At 40.9% G+C, this 19587-nt stretch overlaps 1 protein-coding gene across 5 annotated transcripts in view; it reads left to right on the forward strand.

The window, feature by feature from the left end:
* The window catches only part of tenm1 (teneurin transmembrane protein 1), a 539174-nt gene that overhangs the window by 392912 nt on the left and 126675 nt on the right, over window positions 1-19587 (forward strand). For all 5 annotated transcript variants that reach the window (XM_067997123.1, XM_067997125.1, XM_067997124.1 and 2 more), the window contains 3 exons: window positions 6635-6851; window positions 15719-15838; window positions 18195-18456. In XM_067997123.1, coding sequence (XP_067853224.1) covers window positions 6635-6851; window positions 15719-15838; window positions 18195-18456 — 599 coding nt within the window. The remainder of the gene's footprint in view (window positions 1-6634; window positions 6852-15718; window positions 15839-18194; window positions 18457-19587) is intronic.

Genomic DNA, 19587 nt, shown 5'->3' on the forward strand with positions numbered 1-19587 from the left:
ATTATTTGAGGGGTTGCAAATGGAGCTGAACACTGTGCAATCTTCAGCGAACATCCCCATTTCTGACCTTATGATGGAGGGAAGGTCATTGATGAAGCAGCTGAAGATGGTTGGGCCGAGGACACTGCCCTGAGGAACTCCTGCAGCAATGTCCTGGGGCTGAGATGATTGGCCTCCAACAACCACTACCATCTTCCTTTGTGCTAGGTATGACTCCAGCCACTGGAGAGTTTTCCCCCTGATTCCCATTGACTTCAATTTTACTAGGGCTGCTTGGTGCCACACTCGGTCAAATGCTGCCTTGATGTCAAGGGCAGTCACTCTCACCTCACCTCTGGAATTCAGCTCTTTTGTCCATGTTTGGACCAAGGCTGTAATGAGGTCTGGTGCCGAGTGGTCCTGGCGGAGCCCAAACTGAGCATCGGTGAGCAGGTTATTGGTGAGTAAGTGCCACTTGATAGCTCTGTTGACGACACCTTTCATCACTTTGCTGATGATCAAGAGTAGGCTGATGGGGCGGTAATTGGCTGGATTGGATTTGTCCTGCTTTTTGTGGACAGGACATACCTGGGCAATTTTCCACATTGTTGGGTTGATGCCAGTGTTGTAGCTGTTACTGGAACAGCTTGGCTTGAGGCGCAGCTAGTTCAAGAAAAGCAGTGGTCCGAGCACTGACCCCTGGGGAACGCCACTGTACACCTCCCTCCGGTCCGAAAAACAACCGGTCACCACTATTCTGTTTCCTGTTCCCTTAGCCAATTCTGCACCCATGTTGCTACTGCCCCCTTTATTCCATGGGCCGCAATCTTGATGATAAGCCTACCGTGCGGCACTTTATTAAATGCCTTTTTGAAAGTCCATATCCACCACATCAACTGCATTACCCTCATCTACCCTCTCTGTTACCTCATCAAAAAATTCTATCAGTTTAGTTAAACACGATTTGCCTTTAACAAATCCATGCTGGCTTTCCCTGATCAATCCACACTCGTCCAAGTGACTGTTAATTCTGTCCCGGATTATCGTTTCTAAAAGTTTCCCCACCACTGAGGTTAAACTGACTGGTCTATAGTTGCTGGGTTTATCCTTACAGCCTTTTTTGAACAAGAGTGTAACATTTGCAATTCTCCAGCCCTCTGGCATCACCACCGTATCCACGGATGTTAGGAAGATTATGGCCAGTACCTCCACAATCTCTACCCTTACTTCCCTCAGCAACTTAGGATGCATCCTATCCAGACCGGGTGACTTATCTATTTTAAGTACAGCTGGCCTTTCAAGTACCGCTTCTTTATCAATTTTTAGCCCATCCAGTATCTCAACTATGTCTTCCATTACTGAGACTCTGACAGCATCTTCTTCCTTGGTAAAGACAGTTGCAAAATACTCGTTTAGTACCTTGGCCATGCCCTCTGCCTCCATGACTGGATCTCCTTTATGGTCCCTAACCGGCCCCACACCTCCATTACTACGCGTTTACTATTTACATACCTGTAGAAGACTTTTGGATTCCCTTTCATGTTGGCTGCCAGTCTATTCTCATACTCTCTCTTTGCCCCTCTAATTTCCTTTTTCACTTCCCCTCTGAACTTTTTATATTCTGCCTGGTTCTCACTTGTGTTATCAACCTGACATCTGTCATACGCCCCTTTTTTTCTGTTTCATCTTATTCACTATCCCTTTTGTCATCCAGGGAGTTCTGGCTTTAGTCGCCCTACCTTTCTGCCTCGTGGGAATGTGCCTAGACTGTACCCGAACCATCTCCTCTTTAAAGGACGCCCACTGTTTAATTAAGTGAGGACCACCAGCAAAAATATTCCCTGAGAGTCTTAGGGGTATAAATTTGTCTTCGGTAGAAAAGACAGTCGGGTGGAGTGTTAAATGAACTGGCAATTCACAATTGCCCTTGTGACGAAGACACATTTATGCCCCTAAGTGTAGTAGACTTGAGACTGGAATTTAGACATTGGAGAATAAAGTACCATTTAGTACAGCACATGCTCTGCTGAATTTGGATTTGTAAAGTGGAACTTTGTGGCTTGGGGCGCATATCATTGCTACTGACCCAGCACCGTACCTGATTTGTCATGCTTATAGTGGTGTTGTCAGATGCAAATTGGAAACAAACCAGCCCTGCCTTCATCATTGCTAACCTAAGGTTACAGGAGATATTTTTTATAGCAAGGGAGTTAATCTATACTGAAGGCTGTGAACTATAAAGTAATTACTTGGAAAAGGACACCCAAATCATTGTTGAATTACTCATGCCACATCTGAGGTGTGTGAGAAGCTAATTGAATGGAAGAGCTATAAAAAGCTTGCACAGTCACTAGGTATTTTGAGATACTGTTATTATGATATGTTTCTTGGGTTAAATGAACGTTAAATTTATGTTTTTGTTGTGGAACTGATTTTGAATATTAATACAGTGGAATCTCCATTAATTCCCCTGGTGGAATGATGACATGTACAGTACCAATAACAAAAGAAACACCACACAGATCTATTTATCAAGAAAAGGAGAGAAAATACAAATAGCAAAGGAAGCTATACAATGAGGTGAGGTATTGAATAGGGCTGTGTGCTGCAAAAATTCTAACAGACAATAATACAAAGGTCCAACTGTAAATAAGCAAATCTCGCTTTGTAGATTTGAAGTGAGCTGTTCCTCAGATCTACAATATTATCCCCATAATACTTAAATGAATGAAAAATTTTAAACAGAATTTTTGAAATGAAGCAATACTTCGAATGGGAAGACCAACAATATCTTTAATAGCTGTCAGGAAACAAACTTGACAGTCTGGTATTCTATTCCATTTTGATACCTGATGTATATTCAATAGCAAAATGAATCTGAAATATACTGCTCAGTTTCCTGACAGTATCAGGACTCTGGATACCAATTCAGTACCAGTGTCAGTGTCAATGCTCTGGATACAAAATGAGCTGCTCTACTCAATGATGTCACAGATCAAGGATCATAAACAAGCTTCAAACCATTAACCCATCAGCAGATCAATCCATTCAAAGCAGGGAAGGCAACATAAATATAACAAATTAATTGAAAGCTATACACTTATGAACGCTAGAACTTTAAAAAAGACTCCATTATTGGTCCCTAGTTGTGAATGAGGTTGCAACTGACCCTGTTGGCCCAGATTGTAATACCTTTTAATGTGCTCTGTAATGTGAGACTTCTATTAAGATGGGAGGACTAAAATATGCTTAGTAGCTGAAACCTAATAATAACTGATGTTCTACTATATCACTGGAATGTACTAAAAAACTCTTCACTTGTGCATGTGCCATCTGGCACTGTACCACACATTTAAAGATATATCAAAATAGTTCCTCCATGACTCAGCAGGTGTATCCAGTGAGTAGCTGAGCTATACGTACTAGGAAGACCTCAGGTTTCATCTCCAATCTGTGCTGAGTTAGCTAAACACAGTCAGGGTGGCAATTAGGGCACCACAATTGGTTTTCGTACCCTTGGAATAAGAAGAATATTTGCTCCTGATTGCTATACAGTGACTCTTTATGGAAATGCATATTTGTGGACATTGGATGAGAACAGATTGGGCTTGGCTTTGACCACATTAAGCTCCACCTGGCCCCTCTCTCCTCTGTCAATACCTCCATCAATGTCAAAATCCTCATCGTCATCTACAAATTGATCTATGGCCTGACACTACCTCTATGAAGACCACCACTCCTATGCCCCATCCCAAGCCCTTCTCTTTAACTCTGGCCTTCATCCCTTTGTTCCACTGACAGTGGCAGAGCTTTCTCCAGCCCTACGCTCCGAAACTCTCTTTGCCTCACTTCCTCTAACTCCTCAAAAACCTTCTCAAAACCTATCTATTCAACCATGCCTTTAGTCACCTCTCCTAGCTCTCAAAATTATGCTCAGTATCCATTTTTAATTTTCTGTGTAATGCCTTAGGACATTTTTTCTACACTAAAAGCTCTATGTAAATTCAAGTTTGTTGTGGTAGTGTACATAAAAAGCTAAAGAGACGCATCACTGAAACCACTATCCAGGCAGGGCAGGCTGATCTCAGCTGATGGGATGCTATGCAAGATAGATCATTGTCTTCAGCAAGTTTACTTACAGTAGACTTTTGCATCCTGCTCTTCACAGAAAGTAGTGACAATACTCCAAGTATTTTTTAAAAATCAGCAAATGCTGCAAACTTGAAATATAAACTGAGAATGCTGGATATACACAGCAGGACCATTAGCACCTGAAAGAGTAAAGACAGATTAATGTTTCAGATAGAAATCCTTCATCTAACTGGACAAGAGAGGCTCGTGAGTCCCCTTAGAGGACTGACCAAATCAAATAGAAGGAGTGGAGAATAACAGTTGGTGGTCCAAAGTACACATATTCAAAAAGACAGCTTATGGATTTGATAACCTGTAAATGGGTTTTGAAAACTTGGAAAGAGGTGAAGATAGGGAAGGTAGGGAATTTAGGTCTTTCCCAGAGATTTGTGGATCAAAGAAAGCCACCTGACGCGGTATTTCCTTAATCAAAATGATTATTTATTTATTGATTTTAAAAAGAGCACATAGCAAGCATGAAGCAACTCAATCAATGCGTGGATTACTCTATCCAATAATACAAGTAGGGGTTCACAACGTTCTTTATTTAATGATTTAAAAGAGCATATAAGCAGGCATGAAGCAAAGTGAGCAAGTAGCATATGCAACCTTTTGCATCAAAGCAGCCATCTAGGCCCAGAAGTAGGGTGTCAGTGGCTGCAGGAACATGTGTGTCGTTGAGAGATGTGTTGAGTGATGTGTCGAGGTTCTTCTCATCAAGGTTTGTCTTTAAATCAAAGTTTAGAGACAAGGTGGTTTGGTCAAAGCTCAGAATCAAAGTCTTTTTGTCAAAGTTCAGAAACAAAGTCTCGTTGGAGGAGCTCATGCTGCAGTTGTTAATTCTTGAAGCTTCTTCCAACTTCTCTGTTGTCTGTTGTTTTGACTGCTATGATGTCTTATCTTTATATGCTTCTGAGCAAATAGGTGTGAACCAAGTTACGAGAAGGCCCAATTTGTCCATACCATTAAGATGGACGGCTGGTTGGACCACTCATGGACCATATGAACCCCTTATATCCTGTTATCTTTGTCCTTTTGCAGTTGTTGTTGACATCGAAAACCTTCTGGAAGCCTCTTCTTATCAGTTGTTATTGAAAGTCGCAACCTGTTTCTGTACTGTATTGCTCCTGCATTGTTAAACTGATATCCAACTGTCCAGTTTAAAGGGTCTGCACTTGCCTATTTTGCAATTGTGCATTTATACTGTAATGTCCAGGGCAAGTCAACCCTTGCTTTCAAATGTACTGTAAATGAACTATCCAAGTGAATGTCCAAATCATTAAAGGGACTGGTTAACTCTTTATGTTGAATCATCCAGTGGTTCAAAAGAGTAAAATAGGATTTGGCCCAATGTCCAAAATCCTTACAATATTGAAGGAAATACAAAGGTCATCTCAGTCAGATCTGTGAAATGCTTTAGAAGGGCAAAAGGTGAAAAACAGTCCCAATATAGATGGGAACGGTGGAATGTGAATGGAAGAATCTGGCAGGAAAATTTGGGAGACATCAAAGACCTTAAGTTGCTAAAATCAATGTTCAGACCAGGGGGTCGCAGAAATCCCAAGGTAGAAGATTAAGTTTTGGAGTCAAAATTCCAAGTATGCTTTTATTAGTGAATTTTCTTGATGATGGGTTTTGCAATCAATGGGTTTCTATCAGCCGTTCCAACAAAGAACTCCACTCGTGTTCCTTCCTGTTGAAATCAATAAAGTTTACATGTGTGAACATCCATCCAGGTGACTTTACATGTTATGTCAACCATTTTCCATTACCAAGGCCAGGGTGCAGTGGGTATAAAGCTGCCCAGTAGTAAAGGGCCCAAAAAAATAATATATATAGTTCCACTACAAACCAAAGGAAAACTCACTTGCTTGGTTGCTAGGTCTGCTGACACAGCCCTTCTCTCACTGCTTGCTCCAGGAGAAAGTTTTTACTTATTACTGGTATGACAGGAAGGCGGAGAGAGAAATAACATATCCAACAGTGATTATGTTTTTACTACTGCTGCTCTTAGCTGGGCTAGCAGTTGCGATACTACAATGGGCCTTAGTTACACCAAGCTAAGGAGGTGATAGTCAGCTTGGTTTCCGCTCCTGATCACTATTAAGTGATCTCTGCCCATGTGGACATTTGATGACAACAGGAAAAATGTGAGCTGTATAGTCTGTTGACACACTATCTCTGCTCGCACATGAAGAATGACCAGAGATGGGCTGCTGGTAGTCATGGAACTACATCCAAGCATTAGTCAGCACCGTCAGGAGAAAAGGGATTAATTTCTGATCTGACTAGCAGTGTAATACTCTTTAAGGCACTTCTTGGATGTTTTAAAATACAAGAAGTTAAGACACACATTGGTTGGAAATGAGACATCTGACAGATCTAAGCTAATTTTAGAACTGAAAGGAAAATTTCTTTGTCAGTGCAATATACACCATATCAGCAACAGCAAAATATGAATATCTTGGAGTCAGAAACAATTTTTAAAAGCTCTGCCTCATATTTCACTCCTCTTTCCTTCCAGATGGTTTAACAGACTGCATGGATCCAGACTGTTGCAGGCAAACTATTTGTTACACTGGTCAGCTCTGCCAAGGATCACCAGACCCTCTTGACCTGATCCAGCAAAGCCAAGTGCCCTTTCCTCTGCATCCCCCAAGACTCTTCTATGATAGAATCAAGTTCCTGGTTGGGAAGGACAACACACATGTGCTCCCCAGTGATGGTCTTTTTGACAGCAGGTAATTTCATTGTATCTAATATCATCTTTCTATCTATCTTTCTGCAGTCAAGGTATTGTCCACAAATGCAAGATTGCATATTTTAGAGTAAGAATAATGTGGATATGATTCTTAATGAATACTTTGCGTCTGTCTTCACAAAAGAGGGGGACGATGCAGACATCATAGTTGAGGAGGAGGAGTGTGAAATATTGGATGGGATAAACCAAGTGAGGGAGGAAATATTAAGGGGATTCGTATCCTTGAAAGTAGATAAATCACCAGGACTGGATGAAATGTATCCCAGGCTGTTAAGAGAAGCAAGAGAGGAAATAGCAGAGGCTCTGACCATCATTTTCCAATCCTCTCTGGCCACAGGCATGGTGCCGGTGGACTGGAGGACTGCTAAAGTTGTACTGTTGTTTAAAAAGGGAGAAAGGGATAGATCGGCAGAAAGGGATAGGCCAGTCAGCCTAACCTCGGTATTGGGCAAATTATTGGAAACAATTCTGAAGGACAATATTAATCGTCACTTAGAAAGGCATGGATTAATCAAGGACAGACAGCATAGATTTGTTGAGCGAAAGTCATGTCTGACTAACTTAATTGAATTTTTTGAGGAGGTAACAAGGAGGGTCAATGAGGGTAGTGTGTTTGATGTAGTCTACATGGATTTTAGCAAGGCTTTTGACAAGGTCCCACATGGCAGACTGGTCAGAAAAGTAGAAGTCCATGGGATCCAAGGGAAAGTGGCAAGTTGGATCCAAAATTGGCTCAGTGGCAGGAAGCAAAGGATAATGGTCAACAGTTGTTTTTATGACTGGAAGGTTGTTTCCAATGGGGTTCCGCAGGGCTCAGTACTAGGTCCCTTGCTTTTTTGTGGTATATATCAATGATTTAGACTTAAATGTAGGTGGCATGATTAAGAAGTTTTCAGATGATACAAAAATTGGCCGTGCGGTTGATAGTGAGGAGGAACGCTGTAGACTGCAGGAAGATATCAATTGACTGGTCAGGTGGGCAGAAAAGTGGCAAATGAAATTCAATCTGTAGAAGTGGGAGGTAATGTATTTGGGAAGGGCAAACAAGACAAGGGAATACACAATAAATGGGAGGATATTGAGAGGTGTAGGGGATTAGAGAGACCTTGGAGTGCATGTCCACAGATCTCTGAAGGTAGTAGGACAGATAGATAAGGTGGTTAAGAAGGCATACGGAATACTTTCCTTTATTAACCGAGGCATAGAATATAAGAGTTAGGGAGGTTATGCTAGAACTGTATAAAACACTAGTTAGGCCACAGCTTGAGTACTGCATACAGTTCTGGTCACCATATTACAGGAAAGATGTGATTGCACAAGAGAGGGTACAGAGGAGATTTACGAGGATGTTGCCAGGACTGGAGAATTTTAGCTATGAGGAAAGATGGGATAGGCTGGGGTTGTTTTCTTTGAAATAGAGGAGGCTGAGGGGAGATTTAATTGAGGTGTTTAAAATTATGAGGGGCCTCAATAGAGTGGCTAGAAACAACCTATTTTCCTTAGCATAGGGGTCATAACCAGGGGGCATAGATTTAAAGTAATTGAACGAAGGATTAGAGGGGAGCTGAGGAAATTTTTTTTCACCCATAAGGTAGGTCTGGAACTCACTGCCTGGAAGGATGGTGGAGGCAGAAACCCTCATCACATTTAAAAGGTGCTTGGATGTGCACTTGAAGTGCCATAACCTACAAGGCTATGGACCAAGATCTGGAAAGTGGGATGAGGCTGGATGGCTCTTTCTTGGCTGGCACAGACACAATGGGCCAAATGGCCTCCTTCTGTGCCATAAATTTCTATGATTCTATGAATACAAAAATTGTCAGAAAAGGAAAACGACTATTAGGCCCAACAGGCATCTGCTTTCTTTCAATGGTCAACCCCACCGAACTGCCTTTTCACCATCTTCCTCCATCCCTTCTCCTCGACAAAGTCCTACAGTAGACTGTTGAAAATGTTGGCTTAATAGAGAGTTTGCGCAAATTATTTTATATCATAAATACCAAATCAATACTTATTTTCAGTTCTTCAAAGCTAAACATATCTTGGACTGAATTGAAAAATCACATTTACAATTTTAAATTATTGAGATCGCATTGATATTTAACACCTTCAAATGAAATTCCTCTGTCTGCTATTTTAATTAAGGCATTAAAAATGCAGACAAAGGAATTCCATACACTAGCTTGAACAAATTGGTCTTGATTTTTGACTTTCCTGTCAGGCAGTTACGGGGTGATAACATGATGAAAATAGTGGCGCAGCACTTGTAACCGACCATTATTGCTGACGCTCAGGTTGCTACGTTTTGGTGGGGTCTTTGCTATGAGCAACCTGTTTTCGGTGGGCACCTCATTAGCCCTTACAAATCAGAGTCCCATGACGTTAATAGAACCAAGATGCAATCTACAGGTACCAATTAGCAGAGCGTGAGACACGCACAGCCCATCCGTGGCACTTGAACTTAGTGGCCTAACCAGCAATTCCTAAAGGGATTGCTGCAGACCACTCCAGAAAAGGGAAGTGAAAGGTTTTTAAATTATTTTTGTGGCGTCAGGAGGACGCTTTGCGGCCCTCCCCCAGGATTGCCTCCCTCCCCACCGTTAACTTACCTGGACTAGCTGGGCTCCATGGTGGAAGGGCTGGATATTCAGGATCCTTGATCAGCGAGCTGCTTGAAATGCGCAAGCAGCTCACCAATGCAATGGTAATGGGGCCCTGACCATGAGAATTGGTTGGACCTCTCACTATTATTATTCGGCAAGCGGCAGGCAAGCTCCACCTAACACCCATCTGATGTTTGCCTAAACCAAAATTCAGCCCCATTGTTATTTATATCAGACAGCATGATTTCAATAATACTTGTGTGCATGTGTCTGCTCATTCGCATTGCCATCCTTTCTTAAATAATTTTAAAAACTACTGTGTCAGTCCTGTTCAGAGTGGAATTTTTCTGATTTAAAATGACGCTAGTCACCCATGGCATTGCTTATGGTGTGTCAAGACCAAGTGTAGTCTTGAGGTGAAGTGGGGTTAGAGAGCGGGAGGGATAATTGGACCAGGTCACAGATGTAATTCAGTTCCCCTTTTATAGTATACAGTATGTCCTTAATTTTATATTACCATTATAAATTCCTACGTCCACAGGTATAATGGAATTTGCCTATGTCGCCTTGTCCTGCTGTAATTACACCATTCCATCAGTGGTGGCACCACAATGCCTCCATTAGAGGAGGATATAATTACAGTGTGACACAGGCTTCTGTTACAAATGTGGACGTGGGAATTTATAATAAAAATTGACAAAGATTGCACAAATGTAGATTTTTAATATATTATAGATATACAAATCAAGTTCTTCCCCGGTAATTCAGCACTAAATTGACACAATAAATATGCAATAGTCACTTCACATTCATTAATATTACATATATTGCATATGATACTAGATATACAGGAGTCCCTTTAAGACTATAATATCAATTTAGGGTTCAGATGATTATAAACTCTTCCAGTTTCATTCTCATTCTCATTGAGTTTCTTTGAATTCCTTAATGAGATTACTGCTTGCAGTCACTCCTGGGTATCTGGTAGTTTCTATTAATGTAAACAGATTCAACAGTATCCTCTGTACTGAACCGATAGTAATAATGCCACAATCATGTTTCCTTTAATGCGACCACATCAGTAGATAGTAGGGCTAACTAGCCATGATCCAGCACTTCAAACAAGAAGCAGAGTTAACAGACTTTCCACAGATCCAGTCCCTGCGAGCACCATTCCCCACACAGGACCGCCTATTATAAAATCAATTACCCTAGGATGATGTCAAAACTGTAATCTAATCCAGGGCTTCGGAAGAAGTAAAGCTTCTAGCTTGTGGTTTATGATATCTGTACCCCTTAATTAGATTACTGCTTTGTGTAATTTTTCTCCCTCTCTTGTCAGGACAGCCCACCTTCAGGTTTGCAATGGTCAGAAGATATGTTCATATGAAGGAGGTCCTCCAACGCATTTGATCTCATCCTTCCAGAAAAACAACCCTATTTTGGTGTATGGAGGACAGTCCTTACTGTTATTTCAATTGGAAACACAATTTAGAAAATAGAGAGATCAGTGTGATCATGCAAACAAGCTCAATAAAATGGATCAACTTCATGCTATTAGTCTCAAAACCTGGAAACTGATATTACACTGAAAAACCTGGCTTCCCCTAGGCAGTTAAAATATATAGCTAGTGATGATTGCAGGATGACTAATTTCAAAATCCTCTATTACTTCCCGCCCAAATAAGACGGATATTAAAGAAAATAATATTTATCACATATATGGTCTTTTTAATCAAAAAACATTTTACAGTTTCATCATTTCTAGCGGCATTTGATAAAATTGACTCCAGCAGTGCATTTGTTATGCCCAGCGGAAGATAAACAGTTTAATACCAGGTTAACCCTCTGTGAATTTCCTCTACAGTTTATCACATAATAACAATTTTCCCCGCCTAATAGATATTTTTAAAGGCAGTTGTCATCTAGTAAAAATGTCTGGACGGGCAGTTAAAATTGCCTAGGTTACTTACCCACCCACTGCCAGTATCCCATTGCCTGTGATTTTTACCTACACTCCTGAGTAGGTGGCAAGGACACTCACCCAAAGTCATTCTTTACATATGCATGTCGGGTCCTGATGACGATGATGGAATGGGTGGGAAGTGGACCAGCAGCATGTTAATGTCACAGTCCCTTTATTCTGGCCACATGCCAAAAGGTGGTCCTGGTAGAGTAGATGGTGTACTCCACTTGGAATCAATTGCTTTGAATTATTATTTCTTTTTTCAGAAAATATATACTCATTTGACAGCTTGTTATTGGTAGAATCCCAATATTAGCAATTATCCCAACAACACTGCCAACTGATTGCACCTCTTTGAAACTCGTTAATATCTATAATGGGACTGACTCAATAGTTCCACATTTGGGTAAATTATTGCTCCGTTTTTATCTATAGCAGTTATACTACCTAGGACATGTTGGATCATGTTTGAATACCCATTGAAATAAAATGCCTGTCACCATGGTGCTATGATATGCTATGTTTGTAATGGCCTCCTGTAAAACAATAATGGTATACCGTGGGTCAGATGCTATGCCGAGCTAACCCCGCTTCAGCTTGACATTGCATCAAACCCTAATCACAGAAGAGCATTCCTTACTGCACCAGGGTGATTTTTCCATTTCATAAACTCCCTGTCCTTTTGGTCTCTTGAATAATTGCCAAATTTATGTTAACTGTGCCAAGTTTAGGAACAGCTTTGTGCTGTAGACTTGCGTTGATTGGAAGGTCATTCAAAACTATCTTTTCATTTCATTTGGAATTTTAATAGATACCCAAAGGATTTTACTATCATTACTTTTACATTGAATTTTGTGTTCATCAAGGTGGGAGATGCTAGTGTTGGAAAATAGTATCAAGCACTCCCAGATCAGATACAGCACAATTAGATGCAGTGTAAAGTTCCTTCTACAAATGTCTCAGCCCTAACCTCAGGAGTGTGATGGAATACTCTCCACTTGCCTGGATGAGTGCAGCTCCAACGACATTCGAGAAGCTCAACACCATTCAGGACAAAGCAGCCCGCTTGATTGGCACCCCATCCACCACCCTAAACGTTCACTCCCTTCACCACCGGCGCACTGTGGCTGCAGTATGTACCATCCACAGGATGCACTGCAGCAACTCGCCAAGGCTTCTTTGACAGCACCTCCCAAACCCGCGACCTCTCCCACCTAGAAGGACAAGGGCAGCAAGCACATGGGAACAACACCACCTGCACGTTCTCCTCCAAGTCACACACTATCCCGACTTGGAAATATATCGCCGTTCCTTCATCGTCGCTGGGTCAAAATCCTGGAACTCCCTACCTAACAGCACTGCGGGAGAACCTTCACTACACAGACTGCAGCAGTTCAAGGAGGCGGCTCACCACCACCTTCTTGAGGGCAATTAGGGATGGGCAATAAATGCTGGCCTTGCCAGTGATTCCCGCATCCCATGAACGAATTTTTTAAAAAAACACCGCCCTCTACAATGTAAATTCTCTGAGACAGTGTCAATTTAGTGCCAAATTAGGGGTAGTTTTGTGCTGTGTGTTCATGCCCACTAGGAACTGGATTAAGACTGCCCATACATATTTCACATAGGACCTTTAAAAGCAGCTGACGGAGGAGACTTACACTCCATATGTCTGGGTCGCATTCAAACAATGGTCCCAGAGGGGATAAAATTAATCTACTGTTTCACCCAGCCCAGAATATGTTTAATGGTCACTGTACATTATTCACACAGTTGTTGAATTTTATAACAAAATAAATGTGCTTATTGAAGGACTATTTGGGAGGAAAAGGATCTGGAGGATCCAAGCATCATTTTTATTATTGGTTCTTCCCAATGACATTGGGTACAGAGGTATGATTTTGAAATGATAGTTTTCCAGTGCAAATAAAGTTGGGCAGGATTTTAACTGTGAAAAACGGGTGGGTTGGGGGTGGGGGAGCATTGAAAATTGCAACATATTCAGACCTATCCCCAACCCGCCCATTTCCGGTTTTCACCAGGGCGGGCAAACAGCCCGCTCTCAGGAGTCGGGTTGGTCACTAAGGCCTTTCAAAGAGGCTATGGGGCTCCATTTTGAAAGGTTTTGCGATTTCAACCCATGGGGGCCGGGATTTCCGGGCCTTCTCCTTCATGCCACGTAGAAGAGGCAAGAAGGTCCGAAACTGCAGTTCAGTGCCTTTCTGGCACAGCTTGTGAGCCCGGAGGAACAGGAGTACTTCCCCCAGGCCCAACAAGCCTACCTGCAGCGACTCCCACAACAATCGAGGACCTGCCCCCCCACAATGATCACAGTCCTTGCCCCCCCCCCCCCCCAACAATCGTGGACTCCCGCGATGACCCCCGATCCCGAGCTCCCCTCCTCCCCCCCCCCCCCCGTGACTGATACCCGATCACCTCCCCCCCCTCCCGTGATTCCCGATTTCCCCCCTATGCCACCCGATGCCCCCGTGCCCCCATGTTCCCCCCCCCCACCATCCATACAATCTAAGACTTACCTGAAGACCTCCTCTTCCTGGCTCTGCTCCCGTTCGATTGAGACCATCCTGTCAATCAGGCCAGCCTGTTGGATGGGAAACCGACAAAAAAAAATTAAAAACTTCCTTGCGTCAAAATCATAAGGACGTCTGGGAAACCCAGGTTTGACTGCGATTCAACCCCTTCCCGTCCCCGGGTCAAAATCCTGGCCATTATGTCAAAAGCTTATATATGGAAAATAATGAAAGAGCTTGCATTTATATGGTGCCTTTCACAACCTCCGGACATCCCAAAATGCTTCACAGCCAATTAAGTATTTTTGAAGTGTAGGGGAAAGCAATATCCCAATTTGCACAGAACAAGGTCCCATAAGCAGCAATGAGTTAAATGACTAGATAATCTGCTTTTGTTTTTTGGCTGAGGGAGAAATGTGAGCCAGGACATTGGTAGAACTCCCCTGCACTTCTTCGAAAAGTACCATGGGATCTGTTACCTCCACTTGAGAGGGCAGACTGGGCCTCGGCTTAACGTCTCATCTGACAGATGGCACCTCCAACAGTGCAGCACTTCCTCAGAACGTCACTGAAGTGTCAGCCTAGATTGCGATCTTAAATCTTTGGACTTAAGCTTAAACCCAGGACCTTCTGACTCAGAGGCGAGAATTTTACTAAAAACTCTCCTGGGATGACAAAGCCTTTTGAAATTACTGAATTGTGAGGGTAGAAGATGTGTCCACTTGGCTGAATAAATTGGTAACAGGAAGAAAGCAAAATAGAAGCAAGAGTCATGATTCTGTTATTTTCCAATCTCTCACAATTCTGTTCTGTTTGTTATGAGTTCTTCATTATCCATTATACCCAAATTGTCAATAACTGTGATCCATTGCATTTGACCATCTCTGCTTCTCTTAAACTGCATTGTCCCAAATGAAAGAAAATGTCACACTGGTGTAGTAAAGAGTGCTCTTCTAAGGTTAAGGTTAAAGCTGAGGGACACTTTTGGGGCAGTGTAGAGTCAACTTTGCTTCTAATCGTGCCATCCTTGACCTGGGATTGCTTGATGCTGACACTGGGTGCTTGAAACAGAAAGTGATCCGTTCTTCAATATAAACTTCCTCATCTTGATGAGCAAAAAATTTCTCACAAAGTCTTGAAAAAGGAACAGCTCTTTTAAATAACTGTCTAAATAAACCTTGAGAATTCTTTTACAGTTTCAGAAAGTGGCAGCACTTTTGAACCTGCAGTAATCTAGGCAATAATTATTTTGTGGAGAATTATAATGTGTGATTGTCATAGATCTCTATTTATATGAGGATTACACATTTTAGACTGTTACAAAGGTCCCAGTGAATTTCCACCTTCAGTGCTATTTCTGATGCTTCAATTTGGGCCGACTGTTTAAAAACAACAATTTCATGCCATTGGCAAGGAGCTCCTGGCAAGATAAGAGCCTATAAAAGGGAATACTTAATAGAGCTATATACAGTTAATCTAATCTCATCTAGGCTGGTTGAGATAAATGCATATGCTACGCAAGCATTCGCCTGATTAGGATATTACATTGAACCATTCTCAAGCACTCCCATTGTAGAGAAATATTCATCTTTGTTTGAATGTAATCCAGACATTACATGACATTTATGAGGATTATGGTTGATGTAAAGCCCTCTGAGTTTTTTCACATCATAAATATAGAATAAATTAATTGCAATTATTTGCTCATTTTCTTCAGTGTGTTCATGTACATGTTGTCTTGTTTCAGCCGCGTTTGTGTAGTTCGAGGACAGGTGGCAGCAGTGGATGAAACCCCACTGGTCGGTGTGAACATCAGCTTTTTGCACCATGATGATTATGGATACACCATCAGCCGTCAGGATGGCAGGTGCAGCAGAACGCTCCTCCCTATTCCCTCAGACCCTCTTGCCAACAGATGCACCCTGAGTCAAATTTGTTTGGTAATTTAACAAATAAGAAGGAAGGATGCCCATCAATGTGACACAAAAATAAGGCTGAGATAGAAGTTGTTAATGGGGAAACATGCTGTGAATTTTTAACAGGGAAGCTGGAAGCAAAAATCATAGATAATGCAATCATGGCAAATGAAAATATTGATTCCTGATGGCTTTCACACATTGTGATCATCATCCAGTGGTAAGATGCTAATAAGAAAAAAATTAATAGATGGAAGTCTTTTTTAAAATGAGTTAATTATATCACTTTAATCAATAGTGCCCTCTTGTTGACAGATTTTAAATGTTAAAAAATTGAATCTTAGTTACCTCCACCCATCTAATTTAGTTAATAGACTAACCGTTTAGCAAATTAGATCCAAGTGGGACCAGAAGAAATGGCATCATAATTGACATTCTAAAACTAATGTCTCAAAAATATGATCAACAACTAACTTCAGATGTCTGTTATCTTTAAATTTACATAATATGATATTTAATGACACACTGAGTTCTAAAGTGACCACCGGCTACTTCACTCTTGGGATTTGGTTGAATAAAGAATAATATTTTTTATTATTGTCATGTTCGATTGAAGTTCACTACTAAAAATCTAGTGTGATACCATTTGATGACAAAGGCTAAGCTTTTCCCCTTCCCCCATGATCAAGACCTGAAATGATCTTTTAGGCATGCTAATGGAGGCAAAAACTCTGGAATCTTCAATAGACAGACACTATAACAGGAAGACCATAGGTTTCTAAAGAAGGATAACCCTCATCTATGCTTATCTTAATGATATTTGGAATTCTAACACTTTAAGTTACCAATCTCAGTCAGGCTGTCTGAGGGAGGTACGTCCTTATAAAGGGGGAGGTAAATACAGAAAGCAGTCTGCATACACTTTGCAATTCCGCTATTACATCAAGTGCAATCTAACAAAACTTTCACCCAATTAAAGTAATGTGGGCTTCATTGGACTTGAATCTTTTTAGAAGTAACTCCTCAAAGCAAGCAGGATATTTTGGAACTTCTGGCAAATAACGGTCCCTTTAATAAATCTTATAAAGTGAACCATCTTGAATTTAGACCTGAAATTTAGTTCCCAAAATGATATTGCTCCCCTCTTTCCTAATGAGTTCAATAAAGAATGTAAAAAGCGTTGTCTGAACCTATGGCATCATCAGTCTATTAAAAACAGGGGAAGAACTGGAACAATCAATTGAAAAGAGGAGCGACTTAAGTTTGACAACAAGAGCAAAGATTTATAATTAGGTTTGTAAACTGTTGAACATTATAATGTTAATAAAGCTCCATGCTTGACAGACTTTAGCAAGTGCTCTGTTAGTAATTGAGGCGAGGGATCTACCTTATCCAAGCACTGTTTTAAATAATGCAGCTGATTTTTAAACAAATGTCTTCATAAAATTTGAAAAGTGTACAAAACAGAACAAGTTCAATAGCTTTAGTTCCACTTCTTTGAATATGAGGTTTTCTTGATGGCTCGAGAGATGTCAATGCATTCTTACACAGAATCCTTGGACATGATGCATAAATGTTAACTGCTTCCAAGGAAATTTGTATTACTGTGTATTAATCATTTAATTACAGTACTTCTGTAGAAGATTGATCTTATACTGAAATCTATCTGTGTATGGTCTTGTGCTTAACTGCAAAATCTATACCATATATTTTGAAATTGTCCCACACCATCATTTCTGTTATGGCTAACAAGATCTCTCTGACAGAAAGACACCTTGTGAGATTCATTGGACCTAGAATTAGACATAAAATATCATCTTACTGCCATTTTATAGTTGTCTCAATGTGTTCAGCAGAGTAGTTTCTGTGCTGTGAGGACACCTGTCAGTGTAAATTGTAAATCAGTTTTCTTGTTACTGCCAAACTTATTTGTTCATAAAAATGCACAGTACTCATAGTGAAGCTAGGGACAACTCAGGAATAGCAAAATGTCTGACTCAAACGATTGTTTAAAATGCAAAGTACAATTGATAATTGAGCAGATTTTTCTATATTAATATTATAAGCTAAGTGCAAAGGAAATCTAAAACTTTTGATGTGGAATAATACTCCACAAGGAGTAAATGCTACAATCAAAACAAACTTCTAACATGTTCAAAGCTGGTTTAGACTTCAATAGTCACTTAAAGTGAAATTTATGACAACCGTAATACTTAGATCATATTCAGATCAAAGTCTGATCCAATTTTATATTTCATTTCTTCTTAACATTTACTTATTTGGTATTCTTTCTCTCTTTAATACTAGTTTTGATCTTGTAGCAATTGGAGGAATCTCTGTCACACTTGTCTTTGAGCGTGCTCCCTTCATCACTGAAAATCGTACCCTTTGGTTGCCGTGGAACAGATTTGTTGTCGTAGATAAAGTCATGATGAAGAGAATAGAAGCTAATCCTCCTTTCTGTGATCTCAGTAGCTTTGCTACTCTGAATCCAATTGTCCTTCCTTCGCCCCTGACCACATTTACAGGATCTTGTCCACAGAGAGGACCAGCCATCCCAGAAATACAAGTAGGAACAATTTTTTTCAGAGTCTTGATGCGTTAGAATAATAATGTATTATTGATTTTTTTTTATTTGTGGGGACAGTATATCACATTTCAACATCAAAATGTTTAATAGGTTAGAGTACTGAACTTTGAGCCATAAGGAAGAAACTAAAAAGGTGCATTGGTAAAATAGCAGTGCTCACTTTGTCTATTGCTGCAGAACATCCAAACACCGTCTGATAGGTAGTACATGTTGCATTTTCCAAGCTGCATAGCAATATAAAATATTCAACCATGAACAAGTATGCTAGCTCTCACACCAAAGCAATTTTGTCCTTTGCCTTCATGTCATAGGTTGAATTCATGTCAACAGGTAAGCTGCAATGGACAAACAGAGTTATTGTTTAATTAGAAGATGTGTCTACTTGAATTCAGGAAGGGGGGAGCCAGATTCTCTAGTCAAGCAAATAATGATCCAACTCTAGAATGGGCTACCCAGCTATTTCAGGGTCAAATGTATATACTCTGGGACCCCAGAGTGTTTTCCCATTGGTAGCCTATGCTCTCATTGCAACTAAGAGTTTATGAATGCTTTGCTGTGAGTGCAAAGAAGAAAATAAAGAACTCCGGTCTCCCAAAGTGCTCCACAGCCAATGGAGTACTTTGAAAATGGATTTGTACGGAAACAAAGCAGCCAATTTGCACACAGCAGAACCCCACAATGAGAAATGACCTGATAATCTATTTTAGTGATGTTGGTCGAGGGATAAATGTAAGTCAGGACATCAGGAAAGCTCCCCTGCTCTTCTTCAAATAATGCCATGGGATGTTTCATTAGGCCTCCTCCAACATTGCAGCATTCCCTCAGTACAGTACTGAAATGTTAGTTTAAATTATGTGCTCAAGGCTCGGGAGTGGGGCTTGAACTCACAACCTTCATGACTCAGAAGTAAGGGTATAACCACTGAGCCAAGGATGACACTGAGTGCAGATTAGCAGCACCAATGGTGTGTGGGGTAGTGGGGGACATCAAGGACATGGGTTTGTGTCTACAATTCCTTCTACAGTCAGGTATAATCTGAGAAAGAGAGAAAGACTTTCATGAGGAAAATCGACTCCATCATCTCCATATTTCTAGATTGAATGGTTTCTA

Source organism: Heptranchias perlo, chromosome 15 (assembly GCF_035084215.1).
Source record: "Heptranchias perlo isolate sHepPer1 chromosome 15, sHepPer1.hap1, whole genome shotgun sequence".
In the NCBI taxonomy this organism is placed as follows: domain Eukaryota; kingdom Metazoa; phylum Chordata; class Chondrichthyes; order Hexanchiformes; family Hexanchidae; genus Heptranchias; species Heptranchias perlo.